The following is a 17730-nucleotide window of genomic DNA, read 5'->3' as shown; positions in this document are numbered from 1 at the left end:
GTTATGCCATTTAATAATTTTTAATGAAACTGAGTTATTGAAACTTGACATTAAGATTACCATGTACCCAAATTATCCTAAAAGCACTCAATTCACCTATTTAAGGCTAAGAAAACTCTGTTTATGACACTTACAATCCAGTTATTCAAGACAAATAACCATTTCCTTTACATAATCACCTCATTTGAAGAGCAAAACTGCAAAGCTAGGTTACAGAATGAGGAAAACTTGAAACACTTAACTTAGATTTAACAATGAACAATATGGTCAATTTATGTCATATTTCTTGCATATTTACCAGAATCACCTTATCAAAAATATACATACAAACTTTGTACTAACTTTCTAATTATTATATTTCTTGATGGGGGAAGGAGAGGCAACTTAATTCTTTTACTGACAATCACAGACAGGTAAGTTTTGAATGTTACTACTCTTCTCATATATGTCCTTTCTGTTAGTCTTTTAATCCTGAGAGTCAATTCTTTTTCAGAACAAATGTAACCCACAATTGGAATGTAAAGATTTGTATTTCTTAGTGTCCCATTTTCTCCTTAGAATACAGTGGATTTCCTCGGGAAAGCAATTTTGCCAAGGGAAATGTAAAATGCATTTTTTATATTGCACCAAAAGAGGTATTCAATTTTTGTCTGGCATGTCCTCTGCTGTATTGCACATGAAAGTGAAAGGAAAGCAATTGGAAATCCTTGCCAGAGGCTAGTTATGAGCAATGAGTTCAAAGATTTCAGTGGCCTGATACATAGTGCTTAAAATATACGAGTCTACCGTCTCCTTTCCTTTTTTCCTTTTTCCATTTTGCAAAATGGGAAACAACATTGTTCTTTCCCAACGTGGTTTTAAATAGCTCTTCCAATCTTGTTTTCCTGCCCCAGGATGTCTTAGGCAGCACTCACAATCTCCCTTTGCTCATCTGTCTTAGGGAGCTCCAGTCAGCTCCCTTTCCTAGAGTATCACTGGCATCAACCCTTTTCTATAATATAAATCATTTCTGTTCTGGCCAAAAAATATATGCAGTTCTTTAATTTTTGACTGTGGGCCACTCATTTTGACTCATTGTAGGGGAATCGCATTCAATGACCTCTTCCAAAACAACAGACACTGAGCTCATAGTCTTTAACGTTCCCCTCTCACACTAAGAACTGCTTGAATCTAAGTATCTAGGAATCTAAGAGTCAATTGAAGAACAGTTTTGCAAACTCAACTTATAAGAATAGTGAGTGAGCTAGTGCAAGAAAGTAAAAGCATACAAGGCACAGAAGTAATATTACTATTTTTATATACAAAAGTAAAAAATGGAAATATTGGAGTCATGAAGACTGAGGTATAACAGACACTTCCAGATGACTGCATTTGTCACCCTAAAAGTAGCAAGTGTTTTCAAAAACAAACAGAACACCCTTGAGCAAGAGACTTAATATAAAACCCTATTGATAAGGATACAATTCAAATATTTTTTGAGGTTTAGCTCTTTTTTTCATTCAACTTCTATGGACCCTGAAATGGGATTTTTAATACTAAATTTTAAAGATGTTTCAAAATTTTAATTTCAAAAAAAATGATCCTGAGAGTACAATATTTTTAAAAAGTATATGGATTCCAAAATGGTTAGGAAGTCAATAAATAATTCCAATAACTGTATAATCTGTAGTTGAGGGCTAAACTGAAGAGTAATCTCATTTGAGAATGTACAAAATAAAAATAAATAGGTAAAAAGAATATACAAAATAGAACAGAAACAAAATTATATAACATATACACAAATCTAGGTAGAGATATAGATTTTTTCCTTAATCAATGTATGCTAACCCTGTGTATATGAGTTCATTTTAGATAATATCAATATCATTTTAATTTCACTGAATGCAAATTATCCAAGTCAGAGAAAAGACCCTCCAACCTCTAGGCCAAATCTTGTCTAAAACAATTTAATCTGTCCTATAGCAAGATCGGGTGCATCAAATTCTTTCACATCAATCCCCACTTGTTTCCACATCCACACTTAATAAATAATAGCTAAAATTATATATCTACATAAAATAAAGTGCATTCCATTGTCCTTCAGTGCCATACTGTGTTATTGTCCACTCTGAGGCCTAAACCGTGACTTCATCATATTTCTAAAACACAGATCATAAAACCCATTCAATGAAGGCTTCTGTTTCTTGCAAAATAATACTTCAAAATCACCAGAGAGGTAATAATGGTCAGGTTTTTGCCTGGGTTACATTCAACACTGAAATGGTATATAACTCATTTTCCCCCATGTACCACAAAACAGCCTTGTAAACTCATCCTAGAGGATCTGAAAGAGAACCCCCTCATAACAGAATGACATTCCCAGCTTGCAGGCTCTGAGACTCCATTGAGTCATGCCACATGTATGGAAAATGATTTTTGGAGTGTTATTCTATCCAAGGAAAAACAAAACAAATTTTCCCCTTTCTAGATTAAAGGACATTCTGTCTACATTAAGACAAACAGGGTTAGTCTTAAGCACTTGTTAATCTTAGCCCTATGTTTGACAAGCCTCCCAAGTATTGAACTCAAGAAATGTAAGAAATGAGATCAACGTTAGCTTTTTCATGAAATTTGAATGTGTCAGACAATAAAGTCTTCAAATAGTTTGCCATCTTTTGCTAACAGGGAAAACTAAGCAGCGAATTAATGACCTCCCAAGGATTTTGGAGAATGCCGGGTAAGTTTACTACACTCCACGTAAGTATAATATGCAGATCCTAATTATTTCATATGATATATTTCTATTTTGTACATTGAAATTAGGATCACGTTAAAAACTTTTATAAATGTAGCACACTAATATTATAGGTATATTGAATAGCCGTTTTGTAGATAAAAAGGGTTTAATATTGGTAATTTGACATGGTTCAAACTAATACATTTATAATACAGACAAATAGGTAACAAACCACTCAGTAGACTTTAAAAAAATAAATCTATTAATACCTAAAGACTGAAGCAAAATACATTTGTCAGTTAATAGGAGAGAATTTTCCAGGAATCTGATAGAGACGGAATGAAGTGACCACTGGATATGATACATTTTTAAAAAATTGAACGTGTTAGATAAATAAATACACTCTGTTTTTTAATACTTTAAAGACTCTGGAATGCCTGGAGGGACACGAGCATGGGTAATACAGTTGCCTGAAAAGACCTCATCATCATTAGGTTATAGTGATGTTGCTTTTGCTTCATTGCAGAATTTAAAAGAAAATAGAGTACCAGAGTTAAGTCCAAATGTTGCAGTGGTGATGTAACTGGAAGTATGACACAAAGTTTCCTTCCAATTTAGCAGAAACAATGGGCAAAGAAATTTTGATATTTATGTAAAATTAGTGGTCACTCTTGATACACAGATGATATGAAAGAACACATGTGTCATAAATCAGTAGCTCCTTTTAGACCTTTGGTAAGTATACTACACTCCACATAAGTATAATATGCAGATCCCAATCATTTGGGAGGGGGCTTAAAGTTGCGAAAAGGTGTTGTAGAGATCAACCATGGAAATACACGCTTGTCGTCTCTTTGTGAATTAAATTTTCATGTAGTGTTGCAAAAAAAAATTACTATGTAAAAATAACACCTAAATAAATAAGCTTATCTTTCTTCAAGATTATACTTTTCAGCATGGCTATACAACTGACGTATAAAACAAGAAGTTATTTCAGTTGTTTAATAAGAATTCATTCTCAGTTCCACCAAATAATGGTATCACAAATTCATTTCAAAACACAAACTAGTGATTAATACATCAAAAAAATTAGTATACCGAAATTGTAGGGAGAATATGATGAACATTGAAAGGTTAGAAAGAAATACTCTTCAAATATCATTGACTAGAGCTCAAATGATCTGTTTTCAGGTTCTCTCGTGACCCCATCTAAAATATAAGCCAATTGGATAAGACTATATACTGATTAAAATACAAAAATTAAAATAAAGCTTAAAAGAAGGCAAAAGAAAATTGATTACTCATTGCATGCTATTTTTTAAATTCATTACCTTAAAAATTACTAAACATATCCTATAAAAGGTCTTATCTTATTAAACTGTCCTCAAGGATTTCAAACTGTTATTTCTTGCACAATTTTGTTTACCTTGATCAATTCTTATGAATGAACACAGTAAGCCTAGTGTCAGCAAATTTGTATACTACTTCGTTAAATTTTAACAGCATATCATAAAATATTATAAGACATAATTTTCCAAGTTTCAGTAACCATTTGCTGAACCTGACAGTTTAATATATTTGACTTCATTGCTAGAATCAGAATGCTAAAAATATGTGTGGGCTCTTTAATAATAAAAAAAGAAAATCTATTCATTTTCAAGAAGGCTGCTACCAAACTGCTGAATATATTTCAGGTCAAAGAAGAAGAGAATTATTTTTAATTCAAATCTAATGGCACAAAATGGAGCCCTTGCTAAATTCTCCCAAGCCAGGTTTAGCTGCTCTGTTAGATCTGTCTCTATTTAGGGGAAAAAATTGTGTTTTATTCTTTCTTTAGTCTGTACAGTTGAACCCTTCTTCTTCCTCTTTATCCTCTTATTTTTCTTCCCCTCCCCCTCTTCCTTCTCTTTCTCCTCCTGCTCTCCTTTCATCACCATCATCATCATCATCATCATCATCATCATCACCACCATCATCATCATCATCATCATCAGCTATGAATAGGTTTGTTTTCAGGACACTTTGCAGTTTGGGTTCATGAACAAATGACAAAATCTTTACCCATCAGGGATTTGTACTTTGAGAAGGGAGCTACGGCATGACATATACATAAAAAAGTAAACAGTAAGAGATGCCGTATATTAAATTAAAACATTTAAGAAATAATTGTTACAACAATTCAAAAAAACTTATTAGTCCTTTAATTCCAGCTCTCTGACTCAAGGAAAATTGCTTGGTCAGTTTTTCAGATGGGCACAGTGTGTTATGATGAGGGGAAAGGAAATGTGGAGAAGGAATCTCTGCATTTATTAAACTCATACTACATTCCAGGAATTATAATAGATGCTTTTACCTAGTCATTATTCCGTCTAACTCACATTAAACGGACCTAAACACCCAAAAAATTAATTCTCAAAATGGAGATTTTGAAAAAAATACAGTTGAATAATACAGATTAAGTTAGAGAGAAAATGAAGGTGGAGAAAAGGAGCCAGGGCTTTAACAAAAGTCATCTGGTTGGGAAACCAAAAGTCAATTGGCCACTCATTATGATGGTCAACTGAAAAACTGCTGGCACTTATACATGTTTAAAATTCATGGAGACAATCTGAGTGCGTGGTTTCTGAATTCTAGATCTTATGACTTAATTACAACTTTTTACTGTGAATGGTTGAGCAGAGATTTAAAATGTTTTAAGCTCAAGTATTCTGACTAGTATTCAAAGCAGTCTTTTCACAGTAAAAGGGTTTTTTTTTTCTTTTTTTAGCTTGATGAAAAACTAAAATAAAGTTTTTGAGACAATAAACCACTAAATGAATCTGGCTTTGGTAATACAAGGGTACTTTTTAAGACAGAGATTCTCAAAGCCTATGGTTGGTTTTAAATGGACAAACCACATTTAGTGTCACATCTAAGAGTTCCATTGCTCAAACAATGCTCAGTCCTGATTTTAATAATGAATTCTATTATTGAATATTGACATTTTGAAAGGTATTTGAAGAAAAATAAATATAATTCTTCACTGACCCTCAAATGTCGAGTCTATGGTTACAAAAATTTGAATTTAAATGCCCTTATTATAGGAAAAATAAATTTTTAACTAGAAAAATGGAGAAATCATTTGGCTCGTTCTCACTTCTGACCACCTCATAATCTTTCTTGGAACTGAAGTGGAAAACTACCTCATTTTGTTACATGACAATTCTTTTTTCTCTGGATGTTTGTGTGAGGTTTTCTCTTAGTTTCTTGTAGAGTTTGAACCCAATGGCCATTGACTAAATAGTGTGACCATAAAGTCAAAGAACGTTTGATATTTATTAAAAAACTGTAATCAATGTTTATTAACTAATGTTAAGATATATTGACATTAGACACTGCAAATGAATTGCTTAGAACAGTGCCTGGATTATTAAATAATAGCTATTATTACTAATATTTTCCTTGAAAAATAAATCTTGCTAGTAAAACTGCTTAATTATGTTTCTGATGTTCAATAACTAAACTGAACTGAAAAAATGGTATGGTATAGACTGTTAAAAATGAAAGTGGATATCCACCAACGCGAGAAATGCGTAGAAGAATTTCAAAAATTGTTTTTCAAGAAAAAAGCTGTCAAGTTTTGGGGGGACGCAAATTTGGGTATGTATTATTTCTTTATTTGAATTAGTTACTAAACTTTGTTGCATAAAACAACAATCAGGGAATAAATAGAGGTGTAAAGTTTTTCTCCCACATTTTACTTTTGTTAAGAAAAAATAGGTAATTCACCATTCAAATAACCTTTCTCATGGGGAATATTAATTGCAACCATAAAAATGTAGAAAATAGTTTCCTAGACATTAGAAGTTCTATTATAAATCAATGAAACATGCTAATTAGCAAAATGCTTTAATTGCCTCACTTTTACTTGATAACTAAGAAAAAGCATGGCCACCCCCTCATAGGAGGCAATATGAACAATCTCTTACGTTTCTAGCGTCATTCTCAGGGATAGTCCATCCAATTCCTCTCTTTGATGGACGTAAGTATACTAAAACTCATCATTTTTCATATGATAAAAATTTAAGTACAAAAACATTAAACAGTTTAAACAATGTGAGAAAGTGTCTTTCCTTCTTTTGGAAACGAATCTGGATATATACAGCAGTTAATGTTCTAATATGTTGACATCTCTTAATACACATCATTTAAAAGCCAACAGTCATTCTTCCTTTTTTCTCTGACCTCAGATTTCCCCATATTATAACTTAATTCCCTAGTGAACTTTATAAACAAACTCCAGTAAGGAACCGACTCTCATCTTTGACCAAAATTATATTTCCCACTCATGATTTGAAAAAAAAATCAGTTATCTTCTGTTTTTCTTTCTTTGTATTGTTCACAGTAGACAGAAGGAAGTTACAAAAAAAAAAAAAAAAAAAAAGAATATCCAAGACAATGGTCACAACTTGAAAGCACATGGAAAATCATGAATTATTTTTATAACGTCAGCTAATCCACAGCTGTGCCACCTGTTAGTATGGATGCTATCCAAAAGGATTTTTGAAAGTAAGCCAGGCAGTCTGCCTTCGATGTATGAAAAAGAAAACTGTCAAACATTTTGATGGTGGGGGAGGGGTTTTTGCTTGGGGGAAAATGGAGTTCACAATGGACAAACTAGGAGTTATCTCCTGTATCCTATGAATCTCTCATGAGTCATTGTCTTCTGATGAATTAGGGAATAATTAATTTCTAAAAACCATTTCTTAGAAGTCATCACTCCAAGAATACTATCAACATCTATCTATCTATCACGCTGTACTTCTCATTTAGTCTCTTTAAATATTTAAACTTTAATTTAAGGAATTAATGAAGTAACTATATCAAGCACTTTCATTTGAAAAGGTGAATTCACTCATTTTAATGATATTGTGAAAAATCTATTCATATCCTTCATCCTAACAAGATGTTAGAAATGTATTATTAATCTTTTGGATCTTTGAGATAAACAGTACCACAGACACTAAAAGAAACCATAATTAGCAACTGATCCAATGAAAATATAAAATGACAAAATTCTAAAATGTTATATCTAAACCACAGCAGACATAACCACAACAATGCAGAAGTTCTGGGAATATCTATTCAACATCATTAAAAATATAACTAATTTTCCCTACGGACAGATGCTATAGAAATACATTTGAAAACACCAAGGTATAAAAGTAATTTCTTATACCCAGGAGGACACTTCAGGTTAAGCACAATGCTAGTAAAAGCACAGCTGTCAAATCTTAGGACAGATTTTTTCTCCATGCTTTATAAAATCTGATTCTCTATGTTTCTTCCAGCCTTGTTATCCAAATGCAGAAACAGCAGCTGAAGAGATGATTTGTGACAGTATTTGCTGAGATGAAGTCTGTCCACTAGATGGATAAAACCAGTTCCCTTTTCATAGGTCTGTAAGTAGCCAACAGCTAAGAAGCAAATTATTAATTCTTACACTTAAATGACTGCTTAAAGGATTTTGATGTTGTTTTTGTTATTTTCTTAGCCACTAGTCTAGGGAATTCAATGACATATTAAGGATTATAAATCTATTAATAAACCACACACATTCTGGCCTTTAATTTCTTTGCAATAGTTCCCCAAACGTTATACTACCAATACTTACTGGTAGGCAATGATTTGGGGACAAACTTATTTAAATTGTAAAAAATAAAAGATCAGTGAGGGAAAAAAAATCAAAATCATCAAGGTTATACTAAAAAGTGGTGTCAAAGTTGAAATTTAATACATTAAATATACAGTTGATTCAGCTTCCACTCACCAGGTTAAACTCGGGGAAAATTTCTTAGCACTAAGCCTCTTTATGTAAGACTCCTAAAAGGATCTGAAGATTTGTTTTATTTAGAGGTCTTTTGATTGCAAAGAATAGAGATTCGCCCAGGGTAGCTGAAAGATGGGGCAGCATAGGTATTACAGAAATTTGCCATGGGATAAAGAGATCCTCAGAGCATACTGAGAATCATTTTTTCCCAGTTCTCAAGAAAGAAGGCCAGTTGAACCAATTCATCATTTTGGATTCAATTCATGACTTACAAGTCATAGATTGCTAGTGCACTCAGGGATTGGCTGCCCTTGAAAACGTTTTCATATCTGGCAAAGAAAAAGAAGCCAGAGTTGGTGGTAAGGAACACAACCATAAATTACAGATCATAGCTGATGAGTGCAATGGAAGCATGTGGGGGAGGCAGTCCTTCAAAGGAGTGTGGCTGCCAGGCAGGCACCTGTGGACATCTAGTGTAGAGAGTGGGGTTAAAAGTTCAGAACCTGGACTCATTCTGATTGTATTGAACCCAGCTCTACTATTTACTGCTATGTGACTTGGGTCTAGTCAATTAGCCAATTTGATATTTATTTTCCTCAACATTAGTACCACTTAAGGTTATTGTGAAGAGCCAATGAGTTCATTTAGGTGAAGTCCTTAGGCCAGTGTCTGGCACTGAAATCACCGGGCAATATAGGTTGGTCAATATTTCCTAGTCTCCTAAAGCCAAAACGGTCTATTTTTTTTTTTTCATTGATCATAGTGATGTCTCTTCTTCAGAGATGATGTCTGCTTAAGGCAAGGTTAGGTTCTAAAGTCATCTTTCAATATAAAAATAATCTTACACACAAAAAAATGTCTGAAGAGACTTTTAGTCAGCATATAAGCTGTACTGTATATTAAATATACTGTATATTAAGTACAATATACAGTATATCCTTTTGTGCATAGACTCCTTTATAGTAATACATGTTATAAATGTATAATGTATATGATGAAGAGTTCTCTTGTCAACAATAATTGTACAGTACTTTCAATAGTGAGATAGATGGACATTAACATTGATATGAAAAACAAAATAAACCTGTACACTCTCCTTTCATTTATGTATTCTTATTGGTTTTAATAAGCTAAAGATATGCTGAAATGACAAATAGGTTAGTGTTATTGAGCTAAGGATGAACAATGACCACTGAACTTTGGCTGTATATTGCTGTTTGAAACGATGAAACTGGTCATTTGATCACATTGAGCTTGATCATCTACATCTGCTAGTGACCCAATCCCTGACAGTCACCAAGGATTGATTCCACTGAGGCGATGGTAGGCGGGGTTTTGGTGTTGGAAAAGTCGGTGGTTGACATTGACAGCACAGACTCATAGAAGCTGCTGGTTTATTACACTAGAAAAACATGGTGAGTGATGCCGTGGCTGTTATCTTTTGTGCTGATCAAAACTTTCTGGTATACTCCATGTAATTTTGAGACCTGTTTCATAAAATGTTCATGTTCAGAAATGAAATCCATCATGGTTTTGGCTGTTTGGAACAGTTCAGCCAATTTATGAAGACTCCAACCTGCTGGCTCCTGTCCATTGTTGTTTGCTTTTTATCTCTATACAGTTTTGTTGCTCCCTTTACTCATTGATTCATCAGCCTTCCTCTGTAAACCCCTCCTAATTCAGCAAGGCCTTCATTAGCGCTGTCCACAAAGAGATGGTCACCCACCTGTCTGGCAACCTGAATGTGTATTCACCAATTCACTCCTAATTAGGAACCCATAAATCATTTACATATTTTCTCTTAAGATTTGGCAAAATGTTCTACAAACAGTTGCATGGCTACAAGTCATAAATGCGTACCTGTTAAATCTTCATCCAAATATCGTTATTCACTTTGCTCAAGCCCTCTGCAGTAATTGGGGTCCTTGTTGCCATGATTTTGTGACTATGGTTCTTGATTTTGGTGACAGACGATGCTAGGTTTAGGACAGCCATACTAAAGACCAAATTCAAAACATTCTTTTCTTTTTTCCTTTTTTTTTTTTTCTACCGTTTTGGTTGTTCAGTTTTGGCTGAGCACAAGATGAAGTAAGTGGCTTTCATTTACAGGCCACGTTTTACCAAAAACTGTATGTTTCTTAAAATACTAGATTCCCCTCGGCATAATGAGATACTCACCTTTGGGGAGGGTGGCAGAAATTGATGGAGCAACAGATTAATGATTCCCATTTCAGTTTCACATCAAGCGTGGGCTCATTGAACAGAATGGCTGGTGGGTGAAGTCACCCATACTTTTAAATTATCCTCCCTCTCTGGCTGAACACATATACTTAAATTAGGATAACAGTTAGGGGACTATTCTCAATTGCCTTTTAAAGCTTGAGGGGGGAGTGGGCTCTCACTATGAAGAAAAATATATTTCTTATGGATGATCTCTTTAAGTGCTTAAGCATCAAGTATCTCTATTTTCAAACATATGAAATTACAATTAATTAATGAAACCACTCAGCTTTACATTCTAGTTGAATTTGCAAGGTAATATGAGTAAACACTGATGTGAATTTTAAGTCTTGGTGACATGTGACAGGAAAGACAAGGTCTAAATTTTAAGAAAAGACTGAAAAGCCACTTACTTCTTGCAAATGGAAGAAAACTCTGTGATATCTGAATTGTTGTTTAAGAAAATCCTATGCAGTTTAAGAAAAACAGGATAAGAACACAAAATGCTGCTTTTCTTGAGATAGATCATTAAGTCTCTCCACCTAAACTCTTGAAAAATCTCTAACGATTTTATCTGCTTGTCAAATTGCTCCTCCAGTAATTTCACAGTTACAACCCACGCACATATCGACAGAGCATTTCGATTCAAATGTAACTTTCTAACAACAAACTTAGATAGAAAAGGTGTCATAGGCGTAGTTGAGAGGAACAGAACATCAAGAGTGAAGAAAATTAAATCTTATTTTTCTCAATTAAGAAAGAAACCTAAACCATAAATATTGTATTCATATACATTTAGAAACTGATAGACCACTAAACATTTTTCTGATTTAAAATTGCTTTCCACCACTGTTACTGGTGCATATATTAACGATGAAAAACCCACTGTGACAGAAATCTTTCCCCACAGCATTGCCACCTCCACCCCCATACAAGAAAGCTTTTCAGTGTTACCTGAGGAAAAAAAAAACCACAACTAATTACATCATTTTTCTTGGTTCCTGCATCTACCAAGGCTTGCTAAGACACATTCAACCTGTTACCACAATCCATGATTTAACTCAAGATTTTATTTAGTGTAATGAATATCATTGCTCTATTTAAAATGTTTTTTGTCTTTCCTTAAGCAAATTGATCGGCCAATAAGTATCATCATTAGGTATTACAAAAAAGATGTTGTCATAAGATATTTTATTCTAAATTAAAACAGTCCATCGAGATACCTTGTAAGAACAGAAATGACCATTAAAATTTCCCATTTACAATCACTGATGAATACTTAGGCTATTTGTGCATATAATAAAGGGAGCTGAGGTTTTTTAATTTAAAAATAGATCACATGCTATTAATGTAGATGTTTGTGTTTCTGTTACAGATTATCATTAATAAGGGTACTAAGGACTAAAATTGGGAAATATCTATTACCTTTTGCTTATATCAAACTTTCATATATTTAATATCAATGGTCTTTTATTACATGTGTGTGTCTGTGTGTATGCACCATATATGCCTCAAAGTATGTGTGTGTACATTAAGAGAAGAAACCCAGCATAGCTAAATAGCTAAAAATATGGTAACTATACTGCGCTTCCACTCTGTATATTTTATCATATAAAATATAGTTTTTTTAAACAAGTGCCTTTATATACATTTGAAATTAACTTTGATAGCTGAATCTTTTTCAACACTACTCTTGAATATTACCTTTATGTAGTATTACCTGTGTTACCGTTTCAGTCCTAAGAAAATGAGACCATTTTCTTTGACATTACATAAGCCCGCAGCAGACGAAAGAAACGCTGCCTGTCTGGGGTGAAAGCTAGCTCCCTCTGAAGCTACCATTTGACACATTAAAAGAATTCTCGAGTTGATTGAATCATTCCAAATTACCAATATTTGACCATTTCAACCTACAAAAATGGCAATTTCACTTTAACTCATACAGCCAGATATACCTAGACAAGCTTTAAAAATGCATCAAAAAATTTCCTTTAACATTTATTACTCAGAAGTTGATTACAGTCAACTATATAGAAAGGAAAATCTTAATGTTTCTATACACCCTGAACATTTATGAACTTTTGCTCCATCTGCTTAAACCGAAAGTGCATCCTCGTTTTTATGTTTTTATTTTTTAAAGATTGTTTTAAAAACGTGCAGCAATCAAAAGATAATTAATGGTCCTGGTCTTTGTTCTATCAGATGTCCATGCAAAGGTATGGATAATGGTTCCGTCACCAAATTTTTAACTAACTCCAAATATTGTATTTGTGGCTCACACTAGGGATCCCTTGACCCAGCTCGGCAAGTGTGAAATCACGAAATAAATGAAGGTTAACAAAGGCTGGTCTAAGGAATAGTTCACTACAATATCGCAATGCTCTTCTCACTAATACTCGACTCTGCATTTCGCTACTTATATCTGAAAGATTTGCAAATAATGACAACATTCGTGCCAGACATTACTGCAAGTGAGGAACAGACTAAAGGAGAGGAAGGAACAAAATGCCTTCCAAGAGAGAAACATTCATTAGCCTTACTGGCAAGTGTCTAAAGCAAACAAGGAAACTGCAAAATAATTACTTAGTTACAAATAAACGCTTTTTAGCACAGTACCTTTTTGTGTCTGTCCCTCTTCCATATTCTCTTCCATGGCTACCTTTCTTCAGTAGAATCTGGTACACGGAATTAATCAAAAGCTCAATTAGATGTTGGAAAAACTGGTGTTTTTTTTTTTTTTTTTTTTTTTTTCCCTGGGAAGCTCCAACAGCAGTGGCTTGGGCAAGTCCTCAGAGCTTAGCTCAGGCTCCCTCGTTCCTCTTGTTTGCTTGGAGACGAGCTGTCAAGTGTAATTTCATTCAAATTACTCTTCCATGAAGATTATCAATTTTTCTTCTCAAAGCTGCCCATTGTGTACCACTGTAAGCAGGTATTCAAACAAATAGCCTGAGAATTTTGGGGGAAAATTTGGTCTGAATCCCAGGAACAGAGACACTATGATTCGCAAGTCTTGCTTTGCATTTAAAATGGGGAAAAGAAATTGAGGTTTGTATTGAAATCTGGGCTTTAAATTGGAAACAGGCTGAGCTGTGAACAGATGGAGGGGTGTCCTCCTAACATGAAGCCGACCACCAACCCATAATTCCCCCCTTCGCTTCCAGAGTGGGAAAGCCCAGATTCCCGTCGGTTCTTTATGCTGCAGCAGTGGCTTCTCACCCAGTCAGATACGTTGCAAAAAAATGTGTTTTCCTTTTCTCTCCTCACTAAGTATTTAGTTAATTTGATTTAAGGTGCCAAGAAAGGATGCAATTACACCATCTCAGGGTTTCTCTGCAAAAGTTTATTACTAAGACAGGACTTGTAAGCCCACACCTTTGAGATTTAAAAAGAAATAGAAGTGTGGCTGTCAAAGGAGTGAGTATAAAGCTCTAAGCCTGAGGAGATACATGTTTTAAGTAATTATTTTACTTAGTGCCATATGACTCTTAAGTAAAAGGGAGAAGACCACTGGAGGGAAAAACCCTATTGATGTCTTTGTTATTTATTGTTATGATTTTAGCCCACGAAAGCTGCTGATTTCCAACGAGAATCTCTTGAAAGGGAATTTCTTGAAAGGTCAGTGTTAGGGAATGAAAAGAGTGATGTAAGGGAGGAAGAAATTTGAGATAAGAAACAAGAGGACAGCAATTTATAATGGGAATCTGCAAGCTGATTTGGAATGCAAATCACAATGCTGCAGTCTGGCAATAAATTAGCATTTGTACTTCAGCCGACTGAGTGACAGGGCACAGTCCAAGAGTCTCAATACTTCACAAAAGGTATAGCAAGAAAATAAACAGTATCTCTTTCAAGGAGCATAAACCTTTCCTAGAGTAGAAAGAATGGATCCTTGCCTCTGTCTCCATCTCCAAATGAGCCAGCACACACACACAGAGGGAGAGAAACACACCCACAAGCACACACAGACAGATGCACACACACAGAGAGACACACAAGGACACGCACACAGACATAACTGTAGCTCTTTGGCTTTAATGAAAAATAACTCACATCCTCATTATCCATAGCATACGTTTCTTGCATTATAGCTTGTATTTCACATGCATTCTTTAAAGCAGGCCAGTAGCATGTTGCACGTCACCCTCTAAATATTACAAAAGCAACTATTTAGAGGAAACACAATTACTGCATTCCGCTTTATTTCTCATAAATGAATGTTTAGTCCTCTTACTTTTATTATCATTTGTTATTATTTTCTCTTTTCAAATGAATTTTGTCCAAAATTAACTGGAGTTCAGATTACTCAAAACCTATCTCTTCTGAATATATATCTATTTGTATTCAAGGGTTTTTGAGAGAGCTGCTTGCTCAGTGCACAGATTGAGAGAGAGAAACCATAAGGGAAATCAAAAAGCCAAATTGTAGCAGCCTTTCTGCTTCAACTCATCCCTAGGCTGACATAACCTGGCATATAATCAACACAGAATGGAGCAACGCTCCTCATTTAGATTCTTCGTTCATTTTATACCATGGAAATCATTAGTGAAAGCAATTGTTTATTGTAGTGCCAGTAGATACAATAATGCCACCTTAAGTTTTTAGAACACTTTACAATCTATAAAACATGATTACATACATCAACCCATTGTAAATCAAAAGGAAAAAGCATAATTTCCCCCACTTTATGTTGAAAAAAAAAAACTGACGCTCACGCACACCTAGAGACTGGTCTAATAAATGACCAAGTAAGTCTAAAACCCATGTCTTTTGATTTCTTGACTGATGTTCTGATCTTAGAAGCTAATTTTCCTTCCTACTTTGTTCCTTTGTGAGTATCTTCAGCATCTTCAGAAATAAGCCTCAATTCATAGCTTTCTTTTTCACCACACATATAAAGCAAAAGAGAGGGAAAGGAGATGGAAAGGAAGTTTTTAAAATATTCATGATTTCTTTTTCTTCTGGAAATTTTGCAGCAGAACACGTTCATATAATCATTCACTTTTGTCTAAAACAGGCTTTTTCATGTGACAATTGTTACCAACATAAGCCAATATCAACTTATACTAATTTTTTAAATATGCAAAAAAGTCCTCAGAGCCAGTCTAAATGGACTCTTGTCAAATGAATGAAGAGAGACACATACACATACATAGCCTCCTCACAGCAATCTCCTGTCAGTAGGTTTTCAGTATTTGTTACTGGGGCAAAATATACAATATAAATTTGCCATTTTGATCATTTTTAAATCTGTAGTTCAGTGGCATTAGGTACATTCACATCATTCTGTGACCATGGCCACCAGTCGTCCCCAGGACTTTTTCATCTCCACAAACTAAAACTCTGTGCCCATTAAAAAATATACTCCCCCTTTCCCCTTCCTCCTGTTTGATGGCAGCTGAGCTGTTGATGCTTTTCTTTCTTTCTTTTTTTCTTGAGACGGAGTCTCGCTCTTTCACCCAGACCAGACTGGAGTGCAGTGGCACGATTTCAACTTACTGCAACTTCTGCCTCCAGGGTTTGAGTGATTCTCCTACCTCAGCCTCCCGAGTAGCTGGGATCACAGGAATGCACCACCACATTCAGCTAGTTTTCTGGATTTTTAGTGGAGACGGGGTTGGTTTCACCATGTTGGCCAGGCTGGTCTCAAATTCCTGATCTCAGGTGATCCACCCACCTTGTGCTGGAATTACAGGTGTGAGCCACAAAGCCCAGCCAAGTTGCTGTTGCTAATGGTGGTTTTAAGATTATTTTTTAAAATTTGGATCTCCTTTGAAGTAAAAATATTTTGAACCTCCAGCATCTTAAACTAGTTAGAAAAGAAAAATGTTTGACATTACAGTAGATTTGCTTTATGAATTATAAAATATACTATATGAACCTTAATAACTAGCAATGATGTGTCCTCATGGGGACTGAAATGCCTCATCTAATATTCTTTCCATTGTATCATATTGTATTTGCCCCACTCTACTCTTAGTCATGTATTTAAAATATATGGGCTGTATGCAGTGGCTCATGCCTGTAATCCAAACATATTTTGAGGCCAGGAGTTTGAGACCAGCCTAAACAACATAGACAGACCTTATCACTACAAATATTTTCTTTTTTTTTTTGAGATAGAGTTTTGCTCTTGTTGACCAGGCTGGAGTGCAATGGCACGATCTCAGCTCACTGCAACCTCTACCTCCCGGGTTCAAGCGATTCTCCTGCCCCAGCCTCCCGAGTATCTGGGATTACAGGCATGTGCCACCATGCCCAGCTAATTTTGTATTTTTAGCAGAGATGGGGTTTCTCCATGTTGGTCAGGCTAGTCTCAAACGCCCGCCTCGACCTCCCAAAGTGCTGGGATTACAGGCGTAAGCCACCACACCTGGCCACTACAGATATTTTAAAAAACAAATTATCCAGCCAAGGTGGTGCACACCTATAGTCCCAGCTGGTGGGGAGACTGAGGCAGGGGAATCACTGGAGCCTGGGAGGTTGAGGCTGCAGTGAGCTATGATCACATCACTGCACTGCAGCCTGGGCAACAGAGTAAGACCCCGCCTCTAAAAAATAAAATAAAACAAATATAAGTTAACTAAGTGATTAAAAATATGATTATATTTTTATCCAGTCAGATTTCCCTTTCAAATACTGTCTAAGAAATGTTTATAATGTATATTACTTTTTCCTGTGTGCGCTCACTCAATCCAAAACCATAATAATTCTCTTTCATTTTTCTTAATTAATCTTAATTTGGAGCTGCCTTTAACACTTCATCTTATTTTACGGATAAACACATTATTATATACACTGAGAAAATATTGACATATTCCTCTATTATGTAATACAGTAATCTTTGTGATACAATTTTCATAATATAGACAAGTAAGTAGAGTTAACAGATTAAGGAAGTTGTGGTTCCAAATACAGCATTAACTATAAAAAGTGAGGGGAAAAACGTTCGTGGTCCCTGGGTCAGAGCACAGAGAGACGGCCGGGC

The 17730-nt window shown here is 34.9% G+C and overlaps 1 protein-coding gene across 5 annotated transcripts in view; it reads right to left on the bottom strand.

Moving 5' to 3' along the window:
- The window catches only part of GPM6A (glycoprotein M6A), a 370267-nt gene that overhangs the window by 165388 nt on the left and 187149 nt on the right, over positions 1-17730 (bottom strand). For 2 of the 5 annotated variants that reach the window (XM_011959585.1, XM_011959586.1), the window contains exon 2: positions 13362-13420. The exons of 2 other annotated variants lie outside the window; for them this stretch is intronic. In XM_011959585.1, coding sequence (XP_011814975.1) covers positions 13362-13398 — 37 coding nt within the window. In that variant the 5' untranslated portion in view covers positions 13399-13420. Of the gene's footprint in view, positions 1-13361; positions 14401-17730 lie in introns of those variants that run through there. One more of the 5 variants, XM_011959583.1, reaches the window with a different exon arrangement.

Source organism: Colobus angolensis, unplaced genomic scaffold (assembly GCF_000951035.1).
Source record: "Colobus angolensis palliatus isolate OR3802 unplaced genomic scaffold, Cang.pa_1.0 Scaffold5, whole genome shotgun sequence".
NCBI classification, from domain to species: Eukaryota; Metazoa; Chordata; class Mammalia; order Primates; family Cercopithecidae; genus Colobus; species Colobus angolensis.
Note: the sequence above shows the minus strand (reverse complement) of the source record. Positions and strands in the feature narration are given on the sequence as shown.